The sequence below is a fragment of the Helicoverpa armigera genome, chromosome 2, assembly GCF_030705265.1.
Source record: "Helicoverpa armigera isolate CAAS_96S chromosome 2, ASM3070526v1, whole genome shotgun sequence".
NCBI classification, from domain to species: Eukaryota; Metazoa; Arthropoda; class Insecta; order Lepidoptera; family Noctuidae; genus Helicoverpa; species Helicoverpa armigera.
The window spans coordinates 15,102,763-15,129,398 of record NC_087121.1 but is presented as its reverse complement, the minus strand read 5'-3'; the positions used below and the strand labels follow the sequence as shown (position 1 = coordinate 15,129,398).

At 34.7% G+C, this 26,636-nt stretch overlaps 1 protein-coding gene across 1 annotated transcript; it reads left to right on the top strand.

Annotated features, from left to right (window-relative positions):
- Nucleotides 1-15,036: 15,036 nt before the first annotated feature.
- Nucleotides 15,037-17,166, top strand: LOC126055304 (uncharacterized). The gene is made up of 4 exons (XM_049844007.2): nucleotides 15,037-16,013; nucleotides 16,115-16,189; nucleotides 16,419-16,575; nucleotides 16,997-17,166. Exons 1-4 carry the CDS (start codon nucleotides 15,276-15,278, stop codon nucleotides 17,164-17,166), a joined length of 1,140 nt encoding a protein of 379 aa, XP_049699964.2. The 5' UTR covers nucleotides 15,037-15,275.
- The last annotated feature ends 9,470 nt before the right edge of the window (nucleotides 17,167-26,636 follow it).

Here is a 26,636-nt window from a genome sequence, read left to right as displayed (position 1 = left end):
GAACTGGTAAAACTAAATGTTCGAGTAAAAGTAGCATATAATATAGTCAAAATGGCATATTTTTCATTTTTTTTTACAAACACAGACTGACAAATAAGAAATAATTAAAATCTAGCCACAAATCGCCAAACAATAATCCTATTTTCTACTCGATCTTACGTCAAAGGGAAACTCAAGAGTAGGTACTTCCTTCCATTATATAGGCTATAGATAATAACAATTAATCTGGGATCAAGGCAGTCAGTTCGTCTCGGCCGACGGGGATCAATTAGTCAGTAATCCTCTTAAAAGCATTAATGTAAGGTTGATCCATACAGGGTTATTCACAGCGAGACCGATACTATCCCGGTAGGTGAAGTCATAATTAAACTGATATTATTAAACTATCGTAATCCCAGTGCGATCAGTTAACAGACTCCAGATATATTGCTCACGTTACTTCCATGTGGAGTTCTGAACTTTTGATATACTCTTACGGAATTGTTAACGTACCTTCAAACATGGAAAAGTTAAAGTACCGAATTGCAAAGGATCCAAAGGCCTAAAAGTTTGCAATTAACATTATTGCAATTAATCGTGTAGTAAAAGGTAAAATTTAACATTGATTGAAGAAAAAAATATTCACAAAAGAACTGTTCACCTAATAAAATGTTAATTTCACAATCTTATAGACAGTAAAGTTATACAACATACGTACAAAGCTACCACTTACTCCACCCCTGAAACTCATCCGCACTAAGTCAATACCACAGCACATAGGCAGAACTAATTCACACAGAAGTTCCTCTGTGAATTATTTCACCGCAGCGCAATCTACAATCCGCAGAAGGGTTCCAACAGAGGCAATTAAGAGCGGCGGCCACTCGCAACATATGGCGGCCACACAAAAATGTTACTAAATTGCCCACACTTGCCCGCAGTGGCCGCACTCGTACGCACTACGAGAATATTTGCCCGGGAAATTGCTGACTCAGTTTTATCACAACTATTAGATGTGGGTAGTAAGTTAGTTGTAAGTTTGAGTGGTTTTAAGTAAGAAAGAAGAGGAAGATACAAATGATAGTTAAATAGTTAAATTACAGTTTTCAGCTAAACCACTTGACGTTCCGATTGGCTAACCCAAACAGACAAAGTTGGAAAGTAAGTAAAACAAAACACCATAGAATAAAATCTACCAAGTTTGATAAAGTTCCAAAACGGTTCAGTATATTACCGTATATAACACGTTTGTATGGTAATTTTATTCCCAAAATCCGGTCTGATGGAAAACGGTCCTTCCAAGTAGGTATTATCAGACGGGGCAGGCCCGGCCGAACTTTTGGGTCCATTTGATAACACATCCCAAATACGGCACCCACCGACTCCATTACCTTATCATACAAACGGAATTATTCGAATTTAGTGTTTACATAATGTCAAATTTCTATTCCGTTAAATCCGGGGGACTGGAATGCGCATGAGGATTTCATGAAGGATTATGATTTTGGTAATGGAAAGTCATCAAACTGAGTGGAGAATAAAAGATGAGTAATTGAGGTCGTTTGTACAAATGTTCGGACACAAAGCTGGATTATATACCCACTCGCAATTCAAATCTTTTCATCAAATTGCCGTTACGAGGATCCTATTTTAATTATCTAAATACGCGAACATAATATGTAAAGAAATTGTTACAAACTCAGCGTATATTTTGCCGTGGGTGTGTAGTTTGTAAAGCGATACGGTTGGCTTTACACAGGTATTTAATAGCAGATTATCCCGTCTTGAGCGTTATTAATCACAGGTTTGGAAACTTACACCGATCTCGAGGGCTTACACTCATGAGTTATGGATATAATGGTGAGAACAGCGGTTAACTTGCTTATCTTTATGCGTGTGCCTTGTGAAGGTAAAATCAAACTGTATTAACAACCGACTTCTTATCCAGTCTTGCAACTTGCAAGTTGCAAACTTGACAGAATAAAAAATAAAAGTTAATTACATGAAATACGTAATATAAGATCTCAGTCATAGAATGGCTAGCTAAAATTAATTTAGTAATTAAATAAAAAAAAACAACTACCCGCAATAAGCGCAATATTTCCGAAATACAGTATATAAAGAGACACAAATTAAAGAGGTGAACAGTACCAAACTGGGAATTTGGATTGATAACGACATGAAATGGCAGATACGCATCGACAACATAATGTAAAAAGTTAAAGCAATATTATTTTTCTTTATCTTTAATCATTATAACCGTAGACATATCTTATCAAGTATATTAAATTAATAATAGAAGCACTAATAGTTTTATTGATTAAATTAAGTTTTATATGCAGTAAAATAATATGTGGGAGCGTCAGAAGGAGCCTCGCGGCGGTCATGGCTGTCACGTTGCTTCGTGGGCGTTGCAACGACCGGAATTCAAAAATAAAGGCACGCTTGTGTAGTCCACCGTTCCATTATTTGGTTTCCTCACCATTTTATTCACAATCAGTAAGATGGAATGAGATTTCGAGCCAATAGGTTACTATGTGCACAATTCAGTTGGCACCTGTCACCAGAATGACTGCTGCCATCACTCGTCGTGACACTTACTACTCTATTCGGGGTTACCCGCTCATAATTTTAATGTTATCAATGCGCCGACAAATATATTTACCGTATTTAAATTACTTGTGGCGTTACTGCAAACTCCGTTGAAGTCCCCGTTGAAACCCCGTGACCCTCAATGTAGGTGAAAAAGGCAAACTTACCTGGGAAACAGGGAAGTGGACAGGAAGGTAGTCTGCCGACGACGGGGCGCTCGAATGCCGGCCGGCCAGCGGGACACTTTCTCTGCACTTGCTTCGTATTGTCTTTTCACGGGTCCGGGTGATCGAGGTACTAACGAACAGCACTTCTAGCGAGGCTTTTAAGGGTTTTTCTTATTTCTATCGCGCGACGAACCGCGGGCGATACCAAATTTTTGACTTTCCCAAAGAGAAGTGAAAACAAAAGCGAAACCCGTCATGGCAGGAAGAAAAATAAAGATAGAAAAGAGGATATGACCATGAAGTCTGAACAACTTGTGTGTGTATAATTTTCATTCTACATGTAATCTTTGTATCTATTAGGTGCACATTCATCTCTAAAGAATTGTGTGTATGTATTAACTAGCATATTATTAAGTAAAATATTAATTACACGATTACTTCTAATCGGCTTATTTTATGAGTGTATTGGTAAATTTAAGAATTGAATGATTAACAAACGACCCTTGAGACGTCGAAATAAATATCTAAATCAAACAGGTTGCGGTACCTAATACTATACGAAATCTTCAACAATGAAGGAGGGATTTTTAATTTAATTACACAAATACATTGTTCAGTCTATTAAACAGATTAATAACCTTCTATTATACTAATTTAGCTCTACCATTATGATTATTTTAGCACGAACTAATATCTAAAGTGTAATCCACGTTCAAATTACAAATTCTGCTTTAATAATAGTAAAGTCTGAGATGGAATTAGAATTTAGGTCGGGATTATAACAAGTCTGAAATAATGACGACATCCGGCGCAATCAATCTCTGTCTTGTAACTAAATTAATACAAGTCTGTGATATAGACTTTGTGAGTAATTAAACTAGTTTGAAATTGTGCGACGCTGTTATAATCTTTATTAATTTATGAAACTTTTTTCAGCGACTTTTGGTATTTTATAGAAAAAGCAAACGTTCTCTTTGATGTAGAAACTTAGAAAAACGTAGTAAAGATTAACGTTAAAATATAACTTACATATGTATATCGTCGATGGCGAAGTGGAAAAGGATTTTTCATCCTACCATCTCGGAAAGAGTAGTTTTACCCTTTGATATCTGAGCGCAAAAGTCGTTTTTATCCTCTAGAGCGGCAAAGTGATTTGAATTTAGAACATGGTGTGCAATACTCCATTTGTGACAATAAGATAAGATTTTTCAAACAAATACATATTAAACAAAAAAAATACTGCTTAAAATAATTATTCAATTAATTAAGTAATTTTTATTATTGTTTTTACATAGATTTTTAACCTCGTTTCATTTTTAAACTGAGTTATCAAATAAATGAACTTTAATAGGCACTTCTTTTTAATTTGACCACCCAAAACAAAAATGTGAAAGGCTGCCAAGTTCGATAATATGGAAATCCTTCGCCTATAAAAGAAGTGAGATCTGAATAAGTACCAAGTTCCATACACATACCTCAGTTAAAAATAGTTACTTTTTAATGATGTTACTTGGCAAGTTTTCACACACCTTTTTATAAACCTACTAAACGCAATGAATCAAGTATTTAATTTTCTATTAAAACTTGCCAAGTAACATTATTAAAAAGTAACTATTTTTGACTGAGGTATGTGTATGGAACTTGGTACTTATTCAGATCTCACTTCTTTTATAGGCGAAGGATTTCCATATTATCGAACTTGGCAGCCTTTCACATTTTTGTTTTGGGTGGGATTTCATTTATTTTTGTAAGGTTGTTTATTTTATTTTTTCTTATGATTAAGTTAGTTAAGGAAATGTCTCATTTATACTATCTTTCAGATTTTTGAATATGGACTATGCTTCTTACAAAGAAATGAACTAGATTAACTAAATGGACTAGATTTACCAACTGACTGACATGACATGTTATCATATATTATGTTCGTGGATCAAAGTTACACATTCGTTATTTTCGAAAGTGACTCACACTTGGCCGTTTTCAGATTTTTACTTTGCCTAAATACAAACCTTTGTAACGAATTTCAGATCGGTACGACCATTCGAAGATATATTATATAAATATAGATAAATTTAGTTCGTTTTAGTTCCTTAGGGGTATAAAGGACAATGGGCACAAATATATGGGACCTGGTATACCCCACCAATAGGAATGTCATATATACCATTGGATAGGTCTTTTTATGTAGAACAACATTTACTATGACAGCTTTGCTTAAATGTTTGTCCGTTCTGAGATATAGATCAAAAACTGTGCAAAAGTTAGAACTAAGTAATCTATTGATAACTCAAGTTTTTAAAGGAAAATCTAAGTACTACCAAGTGTAAGTCTTGTAAGTGCTACCTGCTGTGCCCGTTAGGGTCCATAATTGTTACTATTATATGTAGCATTTCAACCTTTTATTGTATCAACTGGATTTTGGGCGTAGTGAAAAACCGCACCAATAGCAAAGTCATAGATATCGTTAGATAGGTCTTTTTAACTGGAACAACATTTACTATGGCAGCTGTGTTCTATTGTTTGTCCGTTCTGAGATATAGATCAAAAACTGTGCTAAAGTTAGAACAAAGTAATCTATTCATAACTCAAGTTTTGAAAAGAAAATCTAAGTACTACCAAGTGTAAGTCTTGTAAGAACTACCTGCTGTGCCCGTTAGGGTCCATAATTGTTACTATTATGTAGCACCAGCGGTTTCACCCGCATCCCGTGGGAACCTCTGCACGAACCCGGGTAAAAAGCTATCGGCTATCTAACACCGAAAGAATTGTTGATTGATTTTGATCAGAAAGATTGAAAGATTGTTTTTGATCTATATCTCAGAACGGACAAACAATAGAACAAAGCTGTCATAGTAAATATTGTTCCAATTAAAAAGACCTATCCAACGATATATATGACTTTGCTATTGGTGCGGTTTCTCATTACGCCCAAAATCCAGTTGATACAATAAAAGGTTGAAATGCTACATAATAGTAACAATTATGGACCCTAACGGGCACAGCAGGTAGCACTTACAAGACTTACACTTGGTAGTACTTAGATTTTCCTTTAAAAACTTGAGTTATCAATAGATTACTTAGTTCTAACTTTTGCACAGTTTTTGATTTATATCTCAGAACGGACAAACATTTAAGCAAAGCTGTCATAGTAAATGTTGTTCTACATAAAAAGGCCTATCCAATGATATATATGACATTGCTATTGGTGGGGTATACCAATCTGCCCATTGTCCTTTACACTGGGTATTTTACACCTTCATTATTTTGAAACCGACTCACACTTGGCCATTTTCAGATTTTTCCCTTTACCTTGACATAAAGACCTACCTACATGCCAAATTTCAAGTCAATACGACCATTGGAAGTGGTCTAGGTTTTTGATGAGTGAGTCAGTGAATCAGTCAGTCAGTGAGTGTATAGTAAAAATAGCGATTTTCTGACGTCAATATCTCAAGACCTACAATAGGTATATTAATGAAATTTTGTATTTTAGATAAGTGAGGGGGTCTCAACAGATACTAGAAATTTGAAATGTGTAAATAAAATAGATTTTGAGTTATAGGGGGGTCGAATTTGGCCCGAAATGGTTCGTGTAATATAACCCACGGCCGGTGTGTCGCTTTTTTTGCTCGAACTTGGCGGACACACTGCCGTGTGTCTAGATACTCATATGTGCGCGCCATTTTGTTTTTTTTTGCATTTAGTAATTTCCTCGATGAGGTGGGATGAAAAGTTACGTGTTGCACTCGAGTGCAAAGATTTTTCACCTTGCGCTCTTTTGATTCCCTCGCTATCGCTCAGGATTCTAATTATTGAAACACTCGCTACGCTCGTGTTTCAATTTTAGAATCCTTCGCTTGCTCGGTCATCAAAATTGAGCCCGCGGTTAAAAAGCAACTTTGCACTCTTGTATAACAAATAACTATTATTTTGTTCCAAATCGTTTATTTTTCTCTTTTTTGAGACTGTATGCCGCACCTACATTCATGTTTTTATTTCACGGGGAACTAACTCCATCTTTTCATATTATTAAGATTACGTTCATTTTCTATTCATAGAAAAACATATTTATAAAGTTTGAACAGTTTCCAAGTCCATGCGATTCGAACGTATTTTATTAGTGCAGAAAAATGTGAAATTTTATTAAAATTATATTTCTTTAAACTACTTTCATGCAATCCTGGTGTGTTGGGGCCGTCGGTCGGCGCTTTTCATATTTAATACTCGCGTTGCGGTGAAAAGCTCTCTATTCACGTTTTACAAAATTCGGTTTTCCTTATACTTTTATCGTGTAGCTGTGAAATCAGCTTGACACGTTTCCAATAGTTAAAAGATTTGTTTAACACTCACCCACGCGCCCAAGGGTTGCTCCCCACGCGTAAAAACTTGTATCTTTATCCAGTTTGACTTTTGTTTTGTTCTATTTTTGGATACGTTTATTAAGTGGGGAAACATCAAAGATTGTTACTCTCGCAATACATCACTAGATTGTATTTCTTCAAAAGTTTAGTTAATTCTATTTGTAAGTTCTATGTGAATATTTACCCAATGTTTATTTAAGTACCTACATATATAGCTACAGTATAACTTAATTACGATCAAGTGATCTTAATATGTTTAGGGAATAGGTTTTTATGGGGGTAAAATAGAGTTTTGTTAACTTATTTACATACACTTAAATAGTTATCTAGTATAAAAAATATAATAAAGAAAATACAATAAAAAATATCTTTTTTTCCTTTAAAATATAACAAGTATTATTTGTGACCTTATTTAGATACTTATAGGATGTGCCGTCGCTTCTGTTCTTGTAACTAATATTGATAGTCAGAGCGTCGATATAATGCTGGAATTAGATCCGCAACCACCGCTCCAAGCCTGGCAGGGTTGTCAACTACACATAAGACTGGAAAAGAGGTGTCTTGGTAAGAGGCAAAAGTAGTTTTACGAATAATACTGGTTCGAAAAAAATATGTCTGTGGTAAATAAAAATGATTATGTATGGTGCAAATTATTTATCTGAGATTTAAATATCATCAGTAACTATTTATCTGGAGGCTGCTTTATGTCTTTGACCTGGGTAGTTTGTATTGGTTTGGTTTGGCCTGTATTGATACTACCTAAGACGTGAAATGATAGCCACTATTTTGATAAAGTAGCCAGTAACTACTAGTAATGCCGTTAATTATTATAGTAAAATAATGTTTTTATGGTATGTAAATGTATGTAGTGCATAATGGTAGTTTTATTTCAATGACAGATGTATGAACATCAAACACAAAACTGTTTCGAGGAAACATGGATGATGGACATTCTTTGTTGTTCACCTACAGAACACTACACAAAGATACAGAGTACATTCTCCTAACTACTTTCCGATGCTTCAATATTCATTTTCCATTTTGTATGACGGCCAATCTGTCTACAACCCTGTTTCAGTGCGGTGTCGTCCGTACTAGCGACTCTCAATCAATTTGTCGTCTTTTATGCCTTTTATCCGGCACTCCGTATTTTATTATATTAAAACCCTATTGCGTTACATTAGTTAAGGGCTCTTACATAGATAGGTATTGCTGTTAGAAGTCGACGTTTGTTTTTGTTATTAAAGTGGTAGTTATTTGTACCTAAGTATGTAAGTATTGATTGTGATTCATAAGTTTGTTTCACCTTTGACTGACGGATACTGTCACTTTTGTACCCGTATAGTAATATATAATTTCCCACTCACAAAGAATCAACAAGTTTAATACCTACGCAATGCTATATTGACAAGTAACTAGCATTTCTGTAGCGTAGGTAGAAGTACTACTACATGTAGTACGTAGTAGTTTGTGCTACGGCACTCTCGGTCACATGAATCTTACCGATTCTAATAAGAAAACTTGTTTAATGGGACATCGATAATGTACCACAACTTGTGTATAGATAGGTATTTTTGCCAGACGTCCCCTTCTCCGGCGGCGAGGAGATTAATTACAGAATCGGCAGTTTTAATTAGTTTTGTAATTAACAGCGGCATGGCACGCCTTCGAGGCAAACTAAAATAAATTACCATTTAATACAATCACTACGCCGGATTGCATCAATGACGTCACGCGCTACGGAAAATAATTTAAAAAAGTACTGGCTTTAAATTTATGTACGCTGTACCTCCATTTACTGATATACTGTCCTGTACGTAGATGTTCGCTTCCCGGCCGATATGATCGTATTAATTTAATGGATTCGGGGAACCAATTTATTGGATTAGAAATGAAATCTTCCCAGATAAAGAGGCTCGGAGCCTGTATGGGAATGGTTAATCATCTGATTTTGAGGTTTCATTAAATCTTCTTTTAATAAAATTGGTTGGGTATCATTTTGTAAATGTATTTTAGGTTTCTTGTCGCAAGTATTGTGGGCCTTGTTAGAACGGCTTTCCGAAATATTATAGGTAGGTTCTAAGCTTAAAGAAGGTAGACAAGGCATTACTAAGATGATCAATTGATTACATCCCTCTTGAAATAGTCGTTAAGTTCTATTTCATTAAATAAAAAAGAGTGCGCCATATTGTTCCCGGCGTAATTCGTCACAATCGGAATTGTGACAATTCCCTGGCGAGAGCTTTGAGAAAAATTGTCGCTAACGAGCTCGCACCCCTCCCCCCGCGAACACCGACCCCCGCGCCATCCCCCCCTCTACTTTTAATCCGCACCACCCCCCCTTTATCCGTAGCACTTTAAAACCCTTTTGCGATTTTCCGCACGGAGGAATTATCAAGAAAAAGGGAACATTTATTCATTGTCTACCTTTTTACATTATTCGTTATTAATCTTCAGTTTAATATCTTAATTGTCTTCGTAACTCTGTGTTGGTTTAAGTAAAGTAGACCGAAGAAAAGAAATTATTATCAGACGATTGAGCAACAAATTATGTAAAAGGTCTTTCTAAGAATTTCCATTTGTAATAATTCGTAGCACTAGAAAGATCATATCCGGCTATTGAATTTATTATTGTCCATGAATTAATTTATTACTTTTGAAACAATATTGCATCATCTACGAGCATGTCGTATTGTTCTATTCAAGGAAAATTCCATTACCACATTACATATACTAGTCTAAACTTCTTGCAACTTTTCATCATAAGTCACATCACGGTAAAAACACTTTTCGGAAATATGTTCACCAAACGTGCGAAATACACAATTTGTGTCCGAAACAAAAAATACCTTAAATAAAAATGCATCGTAAATCGGTATATAAGTAGTTGAACGCCATTAAGCTATAAAACTGCGAATAAAAAAAAATCGTTGAGCGCCAAACAAATTATTTTTTCCACCAAAATCTACTTCCAAACGGAACTCATAAAAAATAAATTACCCATGCTCGTATCGCGTAATAACAGCATTTATAATAAAAGAAATATTCGAATTGAGTCGGAATAGGCAAATTTGTTCGGCGAGTATGTCCTCTTTGAGTTGCGTTCAGCCTCATTAGCGATTTTCCATTCGAACGATTCGGTAAAAGATGTTGAAAACTCTTATTCTCATAACGCTACAAGCGCAGCACCCGATTTCGTCTGTCACTTTGTCTTTATTGGTCAGGAATAAGCTTTAACTTTAAGTTGGATAAAAAATCTTACGTTTTGAAGAAAAGACAACTGCCGTTAGTTTACAACTAACCATGCCGTTCATGCCGTTATGCATGTTGAGTTATCTCATTGACAGGGCCTATCCGCTAAGAAAATCAGCTATCTAAAATTGTCATCGATGATTCGAATTAAAAAACAACTGTGATAATATACTCTAAGACAAATCTATATTTTCACCCTGTAGATGAAGGCCACTGAAGCAAATCGACAGCTACGGAAGATAGTCATTTGAAAGTTGTTCACTTGTGAAATGATTGCGTCTTTGTGTCATGATGTCAGCACTCCACGAAATCAAAGCAGCTTTACCTTTGGGCCAGGGAGCAGGGAGTAATCTGTTAAAAGGTCCCAGTGTTACCATGCGTGCCTAAACGCAGGTATACACAATAAAAGAATAATCGAAACCTAGAGATTCTCTTGGTAGTCAACGGAAACTATGGTTTTTGGAAAGCGTGAAATAGCTTCAGCTAAATAAAATTCATTATCCTGAAACTAGATCAGCGAAGTGAATACCTAATTGAAAACATTGTCTTGAGAACTGAAAACAATCGCATTGTTATAGTATTAATTTGCTCATTATTATGACTATTGCTACTACAGAAACCCCAGTAAAATTACGCTGGTACTATTGAAGACATTCATAACTTTAACAAGCTACATTGTTTTACAAAATATAATTGTTATTAATGCATATACTGGACGAACATTTCATTGTTAAACAAGCTCATAAAAGTCACAAAGAACGCAAAATATAATATTCTAACGCACGAACACAAAAATAAATTTCGCTCCAACTAAGATATATTTAAAGTACGCTCGCCACTCCGGGAATAAAGAGGACATCGTAACTTATTTTAACGTGAGAACTCGTAAATCCTCCATTAGAAGTTGTATGCAAAAGTTTAAGAAACGGGTATTAAAACGTGGGGTTTAACACGTTTCGACCTTTGAGTTAATATCATGAAAGCTCAACTTTCCACTCGGTGGGTCGTAATTGTAATCGGCCGTTTTCCCTCCATTAGTGTGGCGGGCGCAGGCGGGCGCAGGCGGGGCCACTTCGGACCGCACTTTGTCCCAGTCACGGCTGGGCGCGGGCCCGATTGCCTCTGTCAATATTGTACTAATGTATACACCGCGTGTTACACGCACAGATTATCTTTGGGAACCACTGTATTCCACAACCCTTCATTAAAATCAGAATTATAAATACAAGAGTGATATTCGTGTAACATATATAGGAAACATTAGGTTTTACGTAACAGTAATAACGCTAAAACCATTTGCATATTTTTTCAGCCGAATATAAAATGTAATTTCTTTTCGGCGTCTAAATGTTTTCAATTTTTTTATATCACACGAATTAAAGTAATCAAATATTGATGAACTTTTGTTAGAGTTATTATCATAGCAGGCATCGCATAAAATATTTATTGTTTAATAACTGTAAACAAATACTTACTCAATTTTATTTAACGTTTAAAAATGATCACTTTCAAACCTGTAATATTAACTGTAGCAAAAGAAGCTGTGTTAAAAACTGGATATTGCAACTAAATAATTCGTTAAAAATTACAATTACAATTAAAAAAATATACTCTGAGTTAGTTACGAATAAATGTGATTATTTCTATTTCGAAAAAGTATATAAATAAGGCCATAGATACTATCACTACTTTAATTACATAAAAGCAACTTTAGTACGAACTCGTTAATGTAAATAATCCGGCGCCGCAAATTAAAACGGATTGGAAATTAATAGCCCCGAAAACAAATGAATCAAAGTGGTGAGCGAGCTAGTTAAATATGAAAATGTTAAATATTAATGGTTTTTAAAGCTTGTTTAACTTTTACAGTTAACCCTCAACTTTTCTCAGCCGTCAGGTAAGTTAGTATCTCTCGGGTCGTTACCTACATTATGTTAAGGTTTATTGCCGAATCGTGCGCGTCATTTACCTCTTAGCGTTTAACAACTTCACTGATGGGGAATCATTTTAAATAATTTAATGTTCTAGACAATTTTCAATGTTGTAAAGTATTGAATTATCGAGCTTAGCTACGAATACTACGCGGTTATAACCCGCTACGGATTTGCTACGCTTTGTAGCATTGTACCTACGCCGGGCCATGCAAAATTGTATGGGGAAATAGTTACCCTTTTTCTGTTGTTATTTGAAGAACCATAACATGACGGTCGTCGGAAGCATATAGATGGCATAATTTGGTACCACGCTGCTCAAGTTGCCGCCATCTGTCGTTAGGTACCATGGGGAGACAATTAACTACAGATAGGCCCCAGGGGTCACTGTTATTTGATACTGTTATGTAGTACGTTGGTAACCATTTTGACCCCAAATAAGGGAACTAAAGGAGCTTTTGATACTAAACTTTTATTTTTAGGATAATTTGTATGCAATTATTGTTTTTAAATCTCAATAAAAATGTCAAAAACAGATCGTCTAATGTTTTGTCTCGTTAAATAAAAACTGATACGAGTAATTTGATATTTTAAACTACACTCCAGACAACACAACGCGATAAGACTCAGCAACTACAATAACAATTTTTGCGGAGCTATTAGTAAAGGTGCTCACACACCGGCACGCTACGCAGAGCGTGACGGCGTCGCGTTGTGGCGCGCCGCTAGCCGCATGTAACTAATGTGACCTTAAGGTACTTACACATGGAGCTACGGTTTCAAGTGACGTTTTGGGTTAGTTACCGCTGTGTAGACTTAATTCTGTGTGACATAGGTGTAGTGTAGTGACAGTAAAAAGCGTTAGAATTCCTAAATAAAGGATTTGACCGTAATTTTTATACTTTGAATTCACTATTAATGCTCTCCATTATGGCAACAAATTCTTTCAGCGATATTTTTTCATTAATTTGTATCATTTTAATAAAGGATCTATTATTAACATGTACTGGGTACTTAAAGTTATCATGGCTTGAAATAAAGTAGTCGTACCTATTGTGGTTCTATAAAATAAAAAAATACTTACATAAAAACAATCGCAAAACCATCAAAATATAATCCGACTTCCGAATATAGATGCATTACATTGTCGATTAATCCTCATTGAATATTCAAAAGATGAATTCGCATTGAAGGGCTGATATTTGCAATATTGTCGATGGCATAATGGTGACCGTCGAAGCCTTTATGAAATGTATGTTCGTGTAAATGTGTGCATACCTTTATTCGTGGGGCCGTGCTGAGCGTGCTCGCGTGTGTAATTGCGCTAATATCTGTGCTCATCCCGACTGCACATTATTTCCCGCCGCTCTGTAAAGCCCAACTTATCTCTTATTGCTATGAAGAGAAATTGTGCGCAAGATAACTGACTGTAGTTCTTGTTAATGTTCAGATATAGTGTTTTTAATATTTTATTATTCCATAACAATATTTTTTTACATTTTTATATTACCTAAATCTAATTTGAAATCCATTGTGTTTCAATTTATAACAGTTATTTGAAACTTCGCAGACAAAAGTGCCAAACTTATTAATATTCTACATGTAGCTTTAACAGAATTATTGATTTAAACGCCAGACAGTTTTTATATTTTTGTTTGAGCATTACGAATATTTGAGTTATTACTTTTTTCTTAGAAATGTAATATTCGGATAAAGTAGAAGAATGGATAAATAAACGGCGACTTTAGAAAAATGGTTTCTAAAGTGTGCAATTGAAAATAAACTTTTATTCGTCTTTGCTTTCAAGTTCGAGTCAATTTCTATTGGAGCATATTTTATCAAGTCAAGCGAAAGGTTATTTTTCAAAATATGTGCATGTACTAGGTAAACAGCGGATATTTGATAACCGTTTGCAAGATATTCGTGAATAAAAATGATTTTTATTAATTTATTAAATGTTAAAATAAGGTATTCATTTATTTCGAAAAAATATAAAACCCGTATTATTTCATATCATGAAAAAAAGTTGAAAACCCATCGAAACCAACAAACAAAATACAATACCAGACCGAATTCGATATCCGGAAACTGAGTCCCATTAACTGGGCAACGAATAGGTATATTTTTTTATCAGTAACAAAAATCCAGCTTGGTTGAACACTTCAATATCCATTACCGCATGACAGGCGCTGCAGTGCTGTGCAAACAGTCGCGACAGCGCATCGTCAGCGCTGCAGCGGTGCAAGGCAGCGGCTTAAACTTGCTGTAACGCTTTATTGTATGAATGATGCTTTTTTTAATTTGGTTGAGATTGAGAAGAGATAGGTGAAGATGTAAGAAGTTGAAAATAGGCAGCAGCTTAAACTTGCTGCTATGCTTTATTGTACAAATGATACTTTTAATTGGTATATTCAGGCTGAGATTAACAATTACTTACACCTTCACCTATCCTTAAGAAATTGAACAAAATCTCGGTACTTATTTGTTTGTTATAAGTTGTCATTTTTCATTATCCTTTGGTTACATTTGAAAAACTTTCTTCCATACGATCTCTAACTTTAAATTTTTCGTTAGATAACAAAAAAACAACTGCGTGCACATTATTGTACGACCAGGTCTTTTAAAAAATGTCGCTACCACCCGTTACAGTAGGTAATATCTGGCCGCTATTAATTTTGCACCACAACGCTACGGTTGATGAGCCCTCAACCGAGCTCAGCTAAAATAATTAACAATGTCTCGATTATTGTGGTTTTGTCCTCATCATTATTTTCAGCTAAAGCGCACTTTATTATATTAGACTACAAGGTTATTTCCAATGCAAACAATTAATTTAAAACCATCACTTTTATTAGACAATTTGATTAAAAACAAACATCTGATTGTACCATTACTTAACGACTTTTACAAACAGTGTAGTAGTTTACGTTCTACGCGACAGACGCACACAGCTCATCTATCGATCATAACAACTTGTTTGATAACAGTTCAAAATGAGAAAACTGAATCTCACTCCGTTAAAATATCTTTTGATCATAGAGAATTTGACGTGCGTGTTCAGAAATTATTTGTGTCTAAGAAAATGCACGCGTTGTCTCGTTACCATCTGGGTAGTTTTCGAAACAGGTCACATGTTCTTTAATGTTTACTACAACATCGTGCACGGACAAAACGCAGAATTAAAAGCTCAGCGGATATATTTCTTCTCTTCAACAGCATTCTCCATATACGTCATGACATCCTCATTATATTTCTCGAAAAGATTTTACAAGCTGCTCTCAAATTTCGACGAATTTTACAATATTTTCGAAGATGATGTTTACAATAAAAAAATGAAAAGAGCACAAAAAGTTATGATATGGATGGTGGTTTGTTTTATTGGTATAAAATTTATAGTGTTTTACATAATGCAAGTAAAGACAGAGGATTTGGAAAATGGATTGGTTTCTAACACTGTATCGGAGTATAGCGTCACCGTGAATGATTTTCGCTACATATTCCAGTATTTTATATTGGATTGTATTTTATTGATTGTGGCCGAGCAGCTGCGAGCTATCTCGCGATCAATAGACAGCGAATTGTCCGCTATGATGGAAAATCAGAGAAATATGGGACATGTGGAAGGACTGCCTCGTGTTGTTTTAAATTACGAGAAGATAAATAAATGGGCGCAAGCATACGAGAGTATTAACGAGAGCACACACTTGTGCAACTCAATGTTCAGTGTACAGGTAAATGAAAATGACCAAATTAAGCGCCAAATAAGTTGTTATTTTTTTGGGGTTTTTAAAAATGTGGTTGTGAACTAAAATTTTGACTTGTTTTGTTTCAGTTGACTATCATGCTGTTGATAGTGACGGCGTATTACATAATACTGTTGTATTCCATTGCTATCATAACCGTCGAGGTATGTACCTATAAAGATTGTACTTACTTTATTGGATTGGATATTACAATAAATTAAAATAAGAGGAGGAAACGATTGAAGAATTATCACTTAAGAAGATCTCAATAATTTCATTTGTTTAGAAGAAATTTTGTCAAAAACTGGAACACTTTAAATCCGAATACTTATTTGAACAAATCTCACAAAAATTCCATACTTATTCAAATCATACCTGTGTGGTTATTCACAGGGTGTTCACACGGTGAAGACGCTGGTGATGAACCTGTTCTCGATGTCAGTGTTCCTGCTGGCACTGCTGGTGATATCCCGCGCTGGGCAGAAGATACAGAACAGTTCACAACAGCTGCGACAGAGATTGTGCGAGCTCTGTGTTCATACTCTTGGAAGTAAGTTGAGCTTTTCATTTAATTATTTTAGTTTCAAATGACAATAACATAGAAGACTCATACAGTTTAGTATATGTATATCAAAATATCACTCATCTTAAAAAAATGCACTTTTAATGGTTAACGGTATTACAGCCTAATAGTACCTATCTAATATTCGAGTGCTGTTGACGAGAAACTTAGTATAAATATTCAATTTTAATAGTGAAGGGCAGGCGTTTTTGGATCTGTCTTTTTTTCGAAAAAGTGTAGATTTTTAGCCTACTTTGAATTGCCTTTATCTTAATAGGACAAATCTTATTCCTCGATTTGGTCTGGCCAAATAAAAAGTCATTGAATTGTATTACAATTAACAGGAGAAAAGTTTTTTTATAAAATTGGTTCCCTAACCAAATAAATAAACAAAAACCCTTATTTTTAGATGAAGAATACTACAAACTAGCGAAGGATCTGCTCCGTTGCGTGCGCACGCGTCCCGTCCGGATTCATGTGTTCGGTACTTTGGACGTCAACATGTCAATGCTACCTTCCATCGTCGTCTTATTTACTTCCTACACAGTTATAGCTCTGCAGTTCAATAATGTATTGTAAATGTACTTGTAAAATCTGGTTTGATTCTTCTTGGAGCACATTTTTAATTTTTTTATGCACATTTTTCTTACGTTGGATAGTTCTAATGTTTGTTTGTTCTTCATATTCTACTTAATTTCGATCTTAAGATGAGCTTGGTAACATGTTTTAAGAATCGACAAATAACTTATCTACAAATAGAAATGAAAAACAAAAATAGACTACACAGCTAGAAAGGTGGTCCTTTGGACTGAGGGTAAAAAACAAAAGTACTTTTTTTTGTAGATGTCAAGTTTTGCAGTCAACAAATCAGCAGTTTGAAGCATGCGTTAAATTGACAATGCAAATAATAATTAACAGAATTAATATTCTGGTTAAATAATTCAAAACTAATTTCCTGAATTCTGTATTTAACATTTTAATAATTAAAAGATTTTGAAACAAAGCCGGATTGTAAGCTACTGACAGTTTTCACTATTATATTTATGTGAATTATTAATTAATTATGAATAATTACGCAGTAGGTATTTCATTATTGTACTTGTTTAACGTTTTGTTACGTAATTCCGCTTACTACTCATTATTTGCCATAATTTTTGACTAGTCTCCATTCTCCTATTATATCTGTGTATGTATGTTCAAATGGTATAATTAAGGCTTAATTTTAAAATAAAATATTTGAAAAATGAATCACTTGTATTCTTTCAAACGTTCACGTACAGTAGTAAATTTTTCTAACTGTATAGAAGTAAAGGTAAGGTTTCTTCATTTAATATTTAAAGAACAATATATCAAAACATTGTAGTAAAATAAAATCAGGCTAACAATTTCATAGGAAGGGTTCCATACGAACCTCTTTGTAGAAGTGTTTCCTTGACTTGGGAAAATATCTTTAATCAATCAACTACATAAGTACGTAGGTTCGCGTCTGATCAAAGTAAAGTTCCGCTTGTTCATCAGTTCTAGTTTACCGTCAGCACTCACCCCTATATCCGTAGATTGAGTCTGCCTTATACCTTCCATTTATTTTTTGTACAAGTATTCTTCACTGAGTTGACTGTTGAAAGAACCTCCTTGTTTTGGACTTGGTTAAAACACTTTCCATTGCACACCTTACATAATATAATAATGATTTAATTTGATCACAAATTAATATGTCCAAGTGGGTTTCCACGTGGTTTAGCTACTGATAAAACTCACGAATGAAATACCCTCTTCTTTACTTTTTATTCAAATCTTACTACCAACATAAGAAACCTCAAACAGACATATCCATTAATTTGACATACATAAAAGTTATCCATATCCATTCTTGTAAACATACAATTTTCCACAATAAAAAAAAACATATACTTTACGAAGTTTTTATAAATCAGTGCTCCAATAAAGCGCTCATTCGATGAACTTGTAACCTAGTTTCAGGTCCTCGTACATGACAGACTAATTGTTTTGCTGTCTCTTGTTTAAACGCAGCTGTACTCGAAAGGAATGAAAAACACGTTGAAGGCCATTTCACAAGTCCACTTCCATTTAATTTATTTTATCTAGAATAATGTGGATTGGTTTCCCGGTTTTCCTTTTACGCCAATGTTGACAATGTCAATGTCAAATGAACATCATTGTTGCTGCGTCATGGCGTATTGTCTAAACCCACACTCGTATGTAGAAAACAAACATACGAACTCATCTACCATTCAACAGACAGTTTCATTAAGCCGTACAAATAAAGACGTTCAAAATTTCTCATTAGGATATTACAAAATGAGATACTTACCTTATGACAGTGGTGCAAAAGAACTGTAAATAGTAGCCGTCGAGGGCGGCGCGACGATAAAATGAAAATGAGGAGGCGGGGGGCTCGTTAGTGAACGGTCTCCTACTGCGCTCCGCGATTGTCACCACCTCAATATTCAACGCCACCAATCAACAAAAACAACCTTACATACCCAAACTTAAAGCTCAAATTCCAACAGCTATAACTCTTTTAAAAATGCCGTTGGAACAAAGAACGCATAAAATTTTGCAATACAAAGGATTTTCGGAAATGTTACAGACGTAATGTCTAATTAGATGATTCGTTCCTTGCTTTTGTGAGTGGATGCGAAATTTAAAAGCCCACAATGGGTGTTCCGCGAGGTACACTCAAACTCAAAGGTAAAGTTACCTAAGTCTGAGTGAATTGGAGTAAGACATTAAGAGAGTAATAAAATAATTGGGACGGAACCTGCATTTTCAGACAGTTAATATTATACTTTACACATTTTATCACAATTTCTTTCACACATGCAAATCTCAGCCTCATCATTCTCCCTTACCGAAAAGCCGTAGCGATATGAAAGAGCAATTCAATCTAGCCGCCAACGACGCTATCTGTATGCCATCTGAAGTGAATGAATGAGCGACAAACAAGTCAGCCGGATATCTTCAGGTGTCGCGCCACTCACACAAGAGACCGGGACTTGTTTACACATGTGTTTCAGAGCTGCGAAAGGACAGAGGTGACAGTAATGAAATGCGAAATAATTGGATGCCTACAAACAATTTGGATAACTTCGTTTACAAAATCTTTGCATCAACAGGTAAACTTGTTGAGTTGATAAAACCTTTTTGAAAGTGTTAGATAACTGTTCTTTTATAGTTGTAACTACTTTGTTGAAATTATATTATTTTTAAGTAGAAAAGGTGAAGGTTTGTAAAATATCACATAAATACAATTCAGCATAAATTACTCAACTTATTTCAAAAATGTTTTACCACCTTTTTTTATGAAACTTCAACGTTGTGCATTATTTTTCTTACAAAAGCAACGTGTTGTTGTTATTTTGATTGGTTCGTAGCTTCAGGTTCACACACGGCGCGATGAAAGAGCTCTCGGGGGGCAAACGTCGGACCTTTTAATGGTAACTGCTCGCTCCGCGTGTTTCAATGAAAAATAAGAAACGTATAACTGTTAGTAGGCAACAATAGACCCGGTTGTGGTGTTGGCTGAATAATTTTATATTTTTTTATAATGGACATAGTTTTGTTCTTATATTTTACTCATTATTTTTAATGATATCTTACGTTGTATGATTTAGTTCAAGCCATTTCACGCAGGTTCCCTATTTTTGCATTTTTTCGCTTTGCGTGTTTTCCTTGTGCTGAACTTGAGATTTTGCGTAGTTCTTAAACTATAATTTATTCCTGAATAAGTACCTACTTCCAAGTGGCTTTCGGAATTCCTATAGCGAAAGATCCAATAACAAAAACAAGCCGTTAATGTAGTCTGCACAGCAATTAAACCATAACACAATAAACAGTTAATCCGATATAACGGAGAACGGAGAACCAATTTACTAACGGAACCGAAAAAAGGAACCCCTAATAGCGGCCAATAGCTTGCTCTAATACATAATTGACGTGAAAAGACCAACATTTTGCCAGACTTTTTCCGCTCGTTTTAACCCGTCAGCTCAAATTAGGTTATCTGGCGATGCCCCGTGTGAACGAGTTATGCAAATTAAGTTATCTGTTTTCCAACGTCCAGTTAATTCTGTTCTTTCTCCAACGCGCGGCTCGCTGCAGGGAAATTGTGCTGTTTTGCATTTTGATGAAATATTTTGTCCAGTCGCAACGCAAATAATGTTGCCTTCCACCGAGATTGTTTCAGTCTCATTTTATTAGGTTCGCTAGGAAGGATTTTTTACGATCATCTCGCTGAATTAAGAGTTTCAGTTAACCTGCATAAAGTAACCTGAAGCCAGCTTAATAATGGCCTTCAAATATATATCTATCATTGCCTATAGCACAACCAACATTCAATTAACTAGCTAATAATGTCGTGGATCAGTTGAAAAAATATGTCGGTTTAGTTTGTAACGAGGGGATCAGAAGCCGCGTCATAAACCAGACCTCGTAAAGAGCCCGCGGCTGGCGCGCCCATTACGTCCGCAGATGTTATCACAACATAAAATGCCAAAATTAAAACCTATAAAATATCGAGCCCCAACATGATTTATGTCGTGCGCGTTCCTATAGCACCGAATTTCTCCATTCGTTATTGGAAGTCGTAAAAGGGATTTTTCGATTTTATCTCGCAAAGTAATACCCGATGACAAGTGGCTTTATGGATTTCAGGGAAATTAAATTCTTAGATTGAAATGTCATTTAAAATTGATGTTTTTTGCAAAAAGCAAAATTACCTCGTACATTAAATTAATAATTATACATAATGTAGGTATTGTTTCCTGTCACTCTATGTAAATGTAGGTAAGTGTAAACATTTCAGGTTGATTAAACGGTGCAATTTATATCGGCGTGAAACGCATTAACTTAATGGCATTACTTTCATTAAGGATCTCGACGTTCTTCTGCATATTTTAATAACTCATCAGATATAATTATTCAAACAAATGTGACAAGTTTTAATTACTTAATATACCTACGTGGACTCGCATACCTAATGCGTAGTTAATGTCCATTTTGCAATTCATATTTTATATTCAGATAGGTAGTTTGACTACTGCCAATACGTTATGTAGGTAGTAGTCAAGCTTTATTTTATTAATATTTTTATGAGTTTTCGAATAAGTACTACACGGACTTCAACTAACAATAAAAGCAAAGTAATTAAACATACAAATCTCTTTGAATAATAGCTTTCACCGAAACCTTTATAAAGACCACACGGCCCTGTCCACTCTGAATATCGTATGATAATCCTTTGGTCACCAAAAACTCATAATTAAAAGACTCGTTTCACCGCCACCATTTCACGGAAACATATTTTTATTTCACCCAAAAGTTGTTAAGCCACAGGCTGTAACAAATTCCGGTTAAGCGTAATATTAATAATTCAGGAGTCCATCCAAAAAGGGTGACAACACTTCATGTTTATACTTTGTACTGTGAATATGCGTGGCCCGTGATGGAGAACTCTCTGTTACACAAATAAGCGGTTTGTGGACAAACTGTTAATTTCAGAAAGTGGAACTTAAGCCTCACTAAGCTGGCGTTACGTGATGACCTTTTGTGAGGGACACAGGTACCTACTTTGCCCAAAAAAGTTTAGGCTTTGAGTTTAATTTAATGTTAGTTTACTGACGTAAACATGGCTTAAGAATATAGCGGATTCACACTTACTAAAAAAAATACACTTAATGGTTGTTATTTGACAAATCACTTCGTTATTTTTTATCTAAGCAACTCCTAAAAAAATTGCTTAGATCGAATACCTATGTTTCTAATAAGGTATAGTTTTAGAAAAAGCATCGTACATAAATTTTAAGAACGAAGAGAGCACTATTTTAATTAAAGTATAAGTTTCAAGTACGTATGTCTCCAAATGTATACAAAATAGTTGCGTCTTCCAGTTAAACGAATTGCAACATTCGTGAGCAAGGAAATACCTTGCAACGTTAATGTAAGAATACAAAACCGAATTACCTGACAAATGTCTAGAAATCTCGACTATTATAATAGGTCCCTCCTGGAAAAATTGTACATATATTATTTAGTTACGACTAGCTTCTCAAACCTACTACTGTTATAAAAAAATCTCATAAAGCTGGGTAATTGAGGTTTGTTAATCTTAGGTTTACTTAGATTCATTAGATATGTACCTGTAACTGTGTATCTCGCCCATCTAGAATTTTCATACCTTCACAACAAACTTTTTTCTAAGATCAAAATTTAATGGGTTTCTGCAGAAATAGCAGGAGAAAAATAGTATTATAAACAACTCCGTGTTAAGAAAATCCATTTAATTATGATTTCAGTGCATAGAGGAAAGTTTTCGCCTTACATTCACAAATCCCCGTCTCAGCCATTAACACCGGCGTGGGTTTACCTAGCACAAAGCGTAATTACAAAAAACACAGCAATTTGAATAAATATGAGGAACTTAGCATATCGTTGTTCGTAACTCCATTAAAAATTCATAGTTTTTATGCCGGCGCTGGTAAATATAGGTACAAAATAACACTGTCTCAAGGTAACTTAAAAAGTGAATAGAAGTGAAATACTGAATGGTGAAACACTGGAAAACACTGGTAAATCGTGTAAAAAAAACAGTATAAATGTTGAAACCTGCTGCTAGTGCTTTTGGCCCTTCTGCTTAATGAAATTAGGAAGAATAGTTAAAACTATTTTGGAAGATCCTATCCAGCTTTACATTATCCTTCCGCATGCCGTTCAGGAAGTGCGTTCCGGGTTAATATTTGAACTATACCACAATTATTCCGAATTTCAAAAAAAAACCTGCAATAATATCTTAGCAAAAACAAAGTTTTCTATTCATACAAAATGCATAGCTAAAATTCTAAAAGCAAAATTCATACCGACATACAGAGACGCAGTGATAATTAAACCATGTCACAAAAATAAAGTTCAGAACTGCCGTACAAAAGTCAACGGCTTTAATGCGAAGAGTCGAGCGTTAGCGTGAACCCTGAATAATGTATATCTTTGTGAACGACTGCGCAGCACAATTTCATAAATGTCGCAATGCTATCTAACGTCCACACACGGCCATTTCTGGGTAATCCTAAATGACTAGCGTTATGAATTTTAGAATGTAATGATAGTACTTTAGTCTGTCAATATAAAGTAACTGTAGCGTTGCTATTACTGCAAGGGTACTCTTTCTGAATGAGCCTGCATCTGCATTAGCTCACATATCTACACGTATGTATACGCTTTTGCGTTCCTTTAAACAAGCAGAATACATAAGATGCTGGCATTATTTTAATTTTATCTTCTAAACCCTCTCAGTATTGCTTACTTAAAATTGAAAATCTGTCCTTTTATGAGATGGGTACTAGCATTATTATGGTCTCCACAGACAAAAACCCTATGTATCTTTTGGATTTAATATAAATAAATTAAATCTAAATAGAACATATAAACAAAAAGGGTAGTAAATAGTGCTGGAAACCACAAACCACAAAATTGAATTAAACTGGCAATAATGTAAGGATTATTAATGGAAATGTAGGTAATTATAATTGAAATCTAATATTAGAGCAAATGAGCTCAATGCAACAATTAATAGGATTTCATAGAAATACATAGCTACCATTCAACCACATTACGATTATTACAAATAAGTTGTATTTTAGTCTCTGTTGCTACATTAGTTAAAGTAGCACAATCAGTTTTAAACGCTGTAGTCTGAAGAGGACACAAATATCTATCTATATAAAAACTTATAAAAAAATATGAAAAAACTTTTTTTCTGCCAACTTAAACCTGTAATGGTTGGTGTACGGCTCCATACATACTTCTGGATTATGTAGCTCTTTTTGTTCTTCTTTAATTTATTCCTACAAAATCGACAATTTCAATTGTTTTCTAAATAATATTTCTTCTTTTTCTTTCAATTGTCGATTAGCTGTGATAAAAATAATGTGCCATTTTTACTCGCCCTTATAGGATGTCACTGTCAATAAAGCTCTTAAATTAGATTAACTTCCTCAGAATATGGACATAAATACAAATATTGTTATTGAATTTTTCCATCAGGAATTTCTCGGTAATAGCTCGAAGTCAGGATTTATGCACTGTTGACTACAGCAGGCTCGCCCACAGAAGAAATATATTTCATCATAATAATTACTTAATTAATTATTTACTTGCATATATACGTATGGAACCTCATGATAACTCTTCAGAGAAAATAAATAAATTACAACTTCACGTTCGTGGAAATTTCCCGACTATATAATATTTTGTACATTCGGAGGTTTTTTCAATTACCTAATTAATTACGATTTTTAGTTATAGGTAGTGTTTTTTTTTGGTTTGTTTTACTAGGATAGTTTTTGATATGTATTGTATGTAAATAAAGAACTTCCATTATTGTAAAAAAAGCAAACTATTAATATTTTGCTTAAAAAGGTTCTAATCGTATTTCTAAGTCATTAATTGCGGTACTTTACCTAATAGTTAAAATATATATTTTTTGTTTGATTATTACGTTGTAGGGATCAATAGATCTACTGAACCATCTGTGTATTTTACCTATAGTACAGCTATATTTTAATCTGTTGCGGGACTCTCTCGGGACTCTAAGGAACAGCAGAAATCGTCTTATGTTATAATAAAAAGTGCTGATACTTGTATTAATTCTCATCAAGGAAAGAATGATACTGATGATAGACACAAATTTTTCCCCAGTTCTTTTTTTAATGCGTAATTTTTCCTACAAAAAGAAAATAATTATAAAACCCCTATATTCCGCAAGCAAGATACAACAACTAGTACAAGTGAGCGCACCCGACTACTGAACAAGAAGTGCATTAGCCAGGGAGTTGTAAACTGTTGTATTGGAGGATGCGGGCTCGCTTCCACTCCAACACCGCTTAATTAGCGTACTGACTTCACGATTTTAACGACTATTTCTACTATGAGATAATATCGTACTTTGTGGATGAACGTGATCTTCCAAAGGTGTAGTCGAGGTAAAGTTTTCAAAAGTTTTAAGATACCTACGGTAGAATACTGAAACGCCACTACATTTAAATACAGATCGAACATTAGAAAGATTATCGTAATATAATGCCAATAACGCTACAAAATTTCTGTTCTATATTATGATGTAATATATTCGATTATTTTTCAAAAATACTTCATGTAAGTAAATAGTTATTTTTTCCTACACGAACACAATCTTCATACATCTTCCGTGTACATCTGACTGCATCCCACAGCTTGTGTGCCAATGTTATTGATGCATGAGATCAATTGACACCGTATAACATCGTGCTGGCTACACTCCAACCTCTGCTGATCCCTTAAGAATAAAGACCGTGAAAGCTATCGCAGGTTTATAAAAAATAAAGCCTAGATTAACTTCAGTTCGTATTTGTTCTGTATTTCAGCACACATTAACCCCGCAGAGGTTAATATTTACGATAATGGAGTGAGACTGTAACCGCGTTCACGTAGAATGGGTATTAAATAAATATTTCGAATAATAATATGTTGTGTTTGGTGTACTATTATTGTGGTCGATGTTAATATTAATTGTTATTACCTATGTGAAAATAAATTACGTAATCTAGATTAATCATAAATCGCACTAAGAATATTCTGAAAATGTGCTTAATGGAGCAAAAAAAAATGCCTATTAATTTCTTATAAACAAAGTGTGTTTAAGAAAAACGTAATAGTGGTAAAGTACATAGTTTTGCAGTATTGGTGAAAACATGGAACTTCAGTAACAACAGCGGGTCAACTTGTCGCTGCGCTGTCGAAGTTAGCGCCAAGCGATTCATCTTTCCCTGCATAATAGGACATAATTTACGGAATGTCAGGTCGGGACTATCGATCGTTTTGCTGCTGTTCCTAGTAAATAAGATGTAAGCATGTTGGGCAGTTTTTCTCAGGAAAATCTGTTCATGCAAGGCATACGGAATACTCCTATCTTTACAGAAAATCACATCTGAAAGAAAACAGTAAGAAATGCTGTTTTCATCAACATTCCACCCTTTTAGTTTATTATCATTCATCAT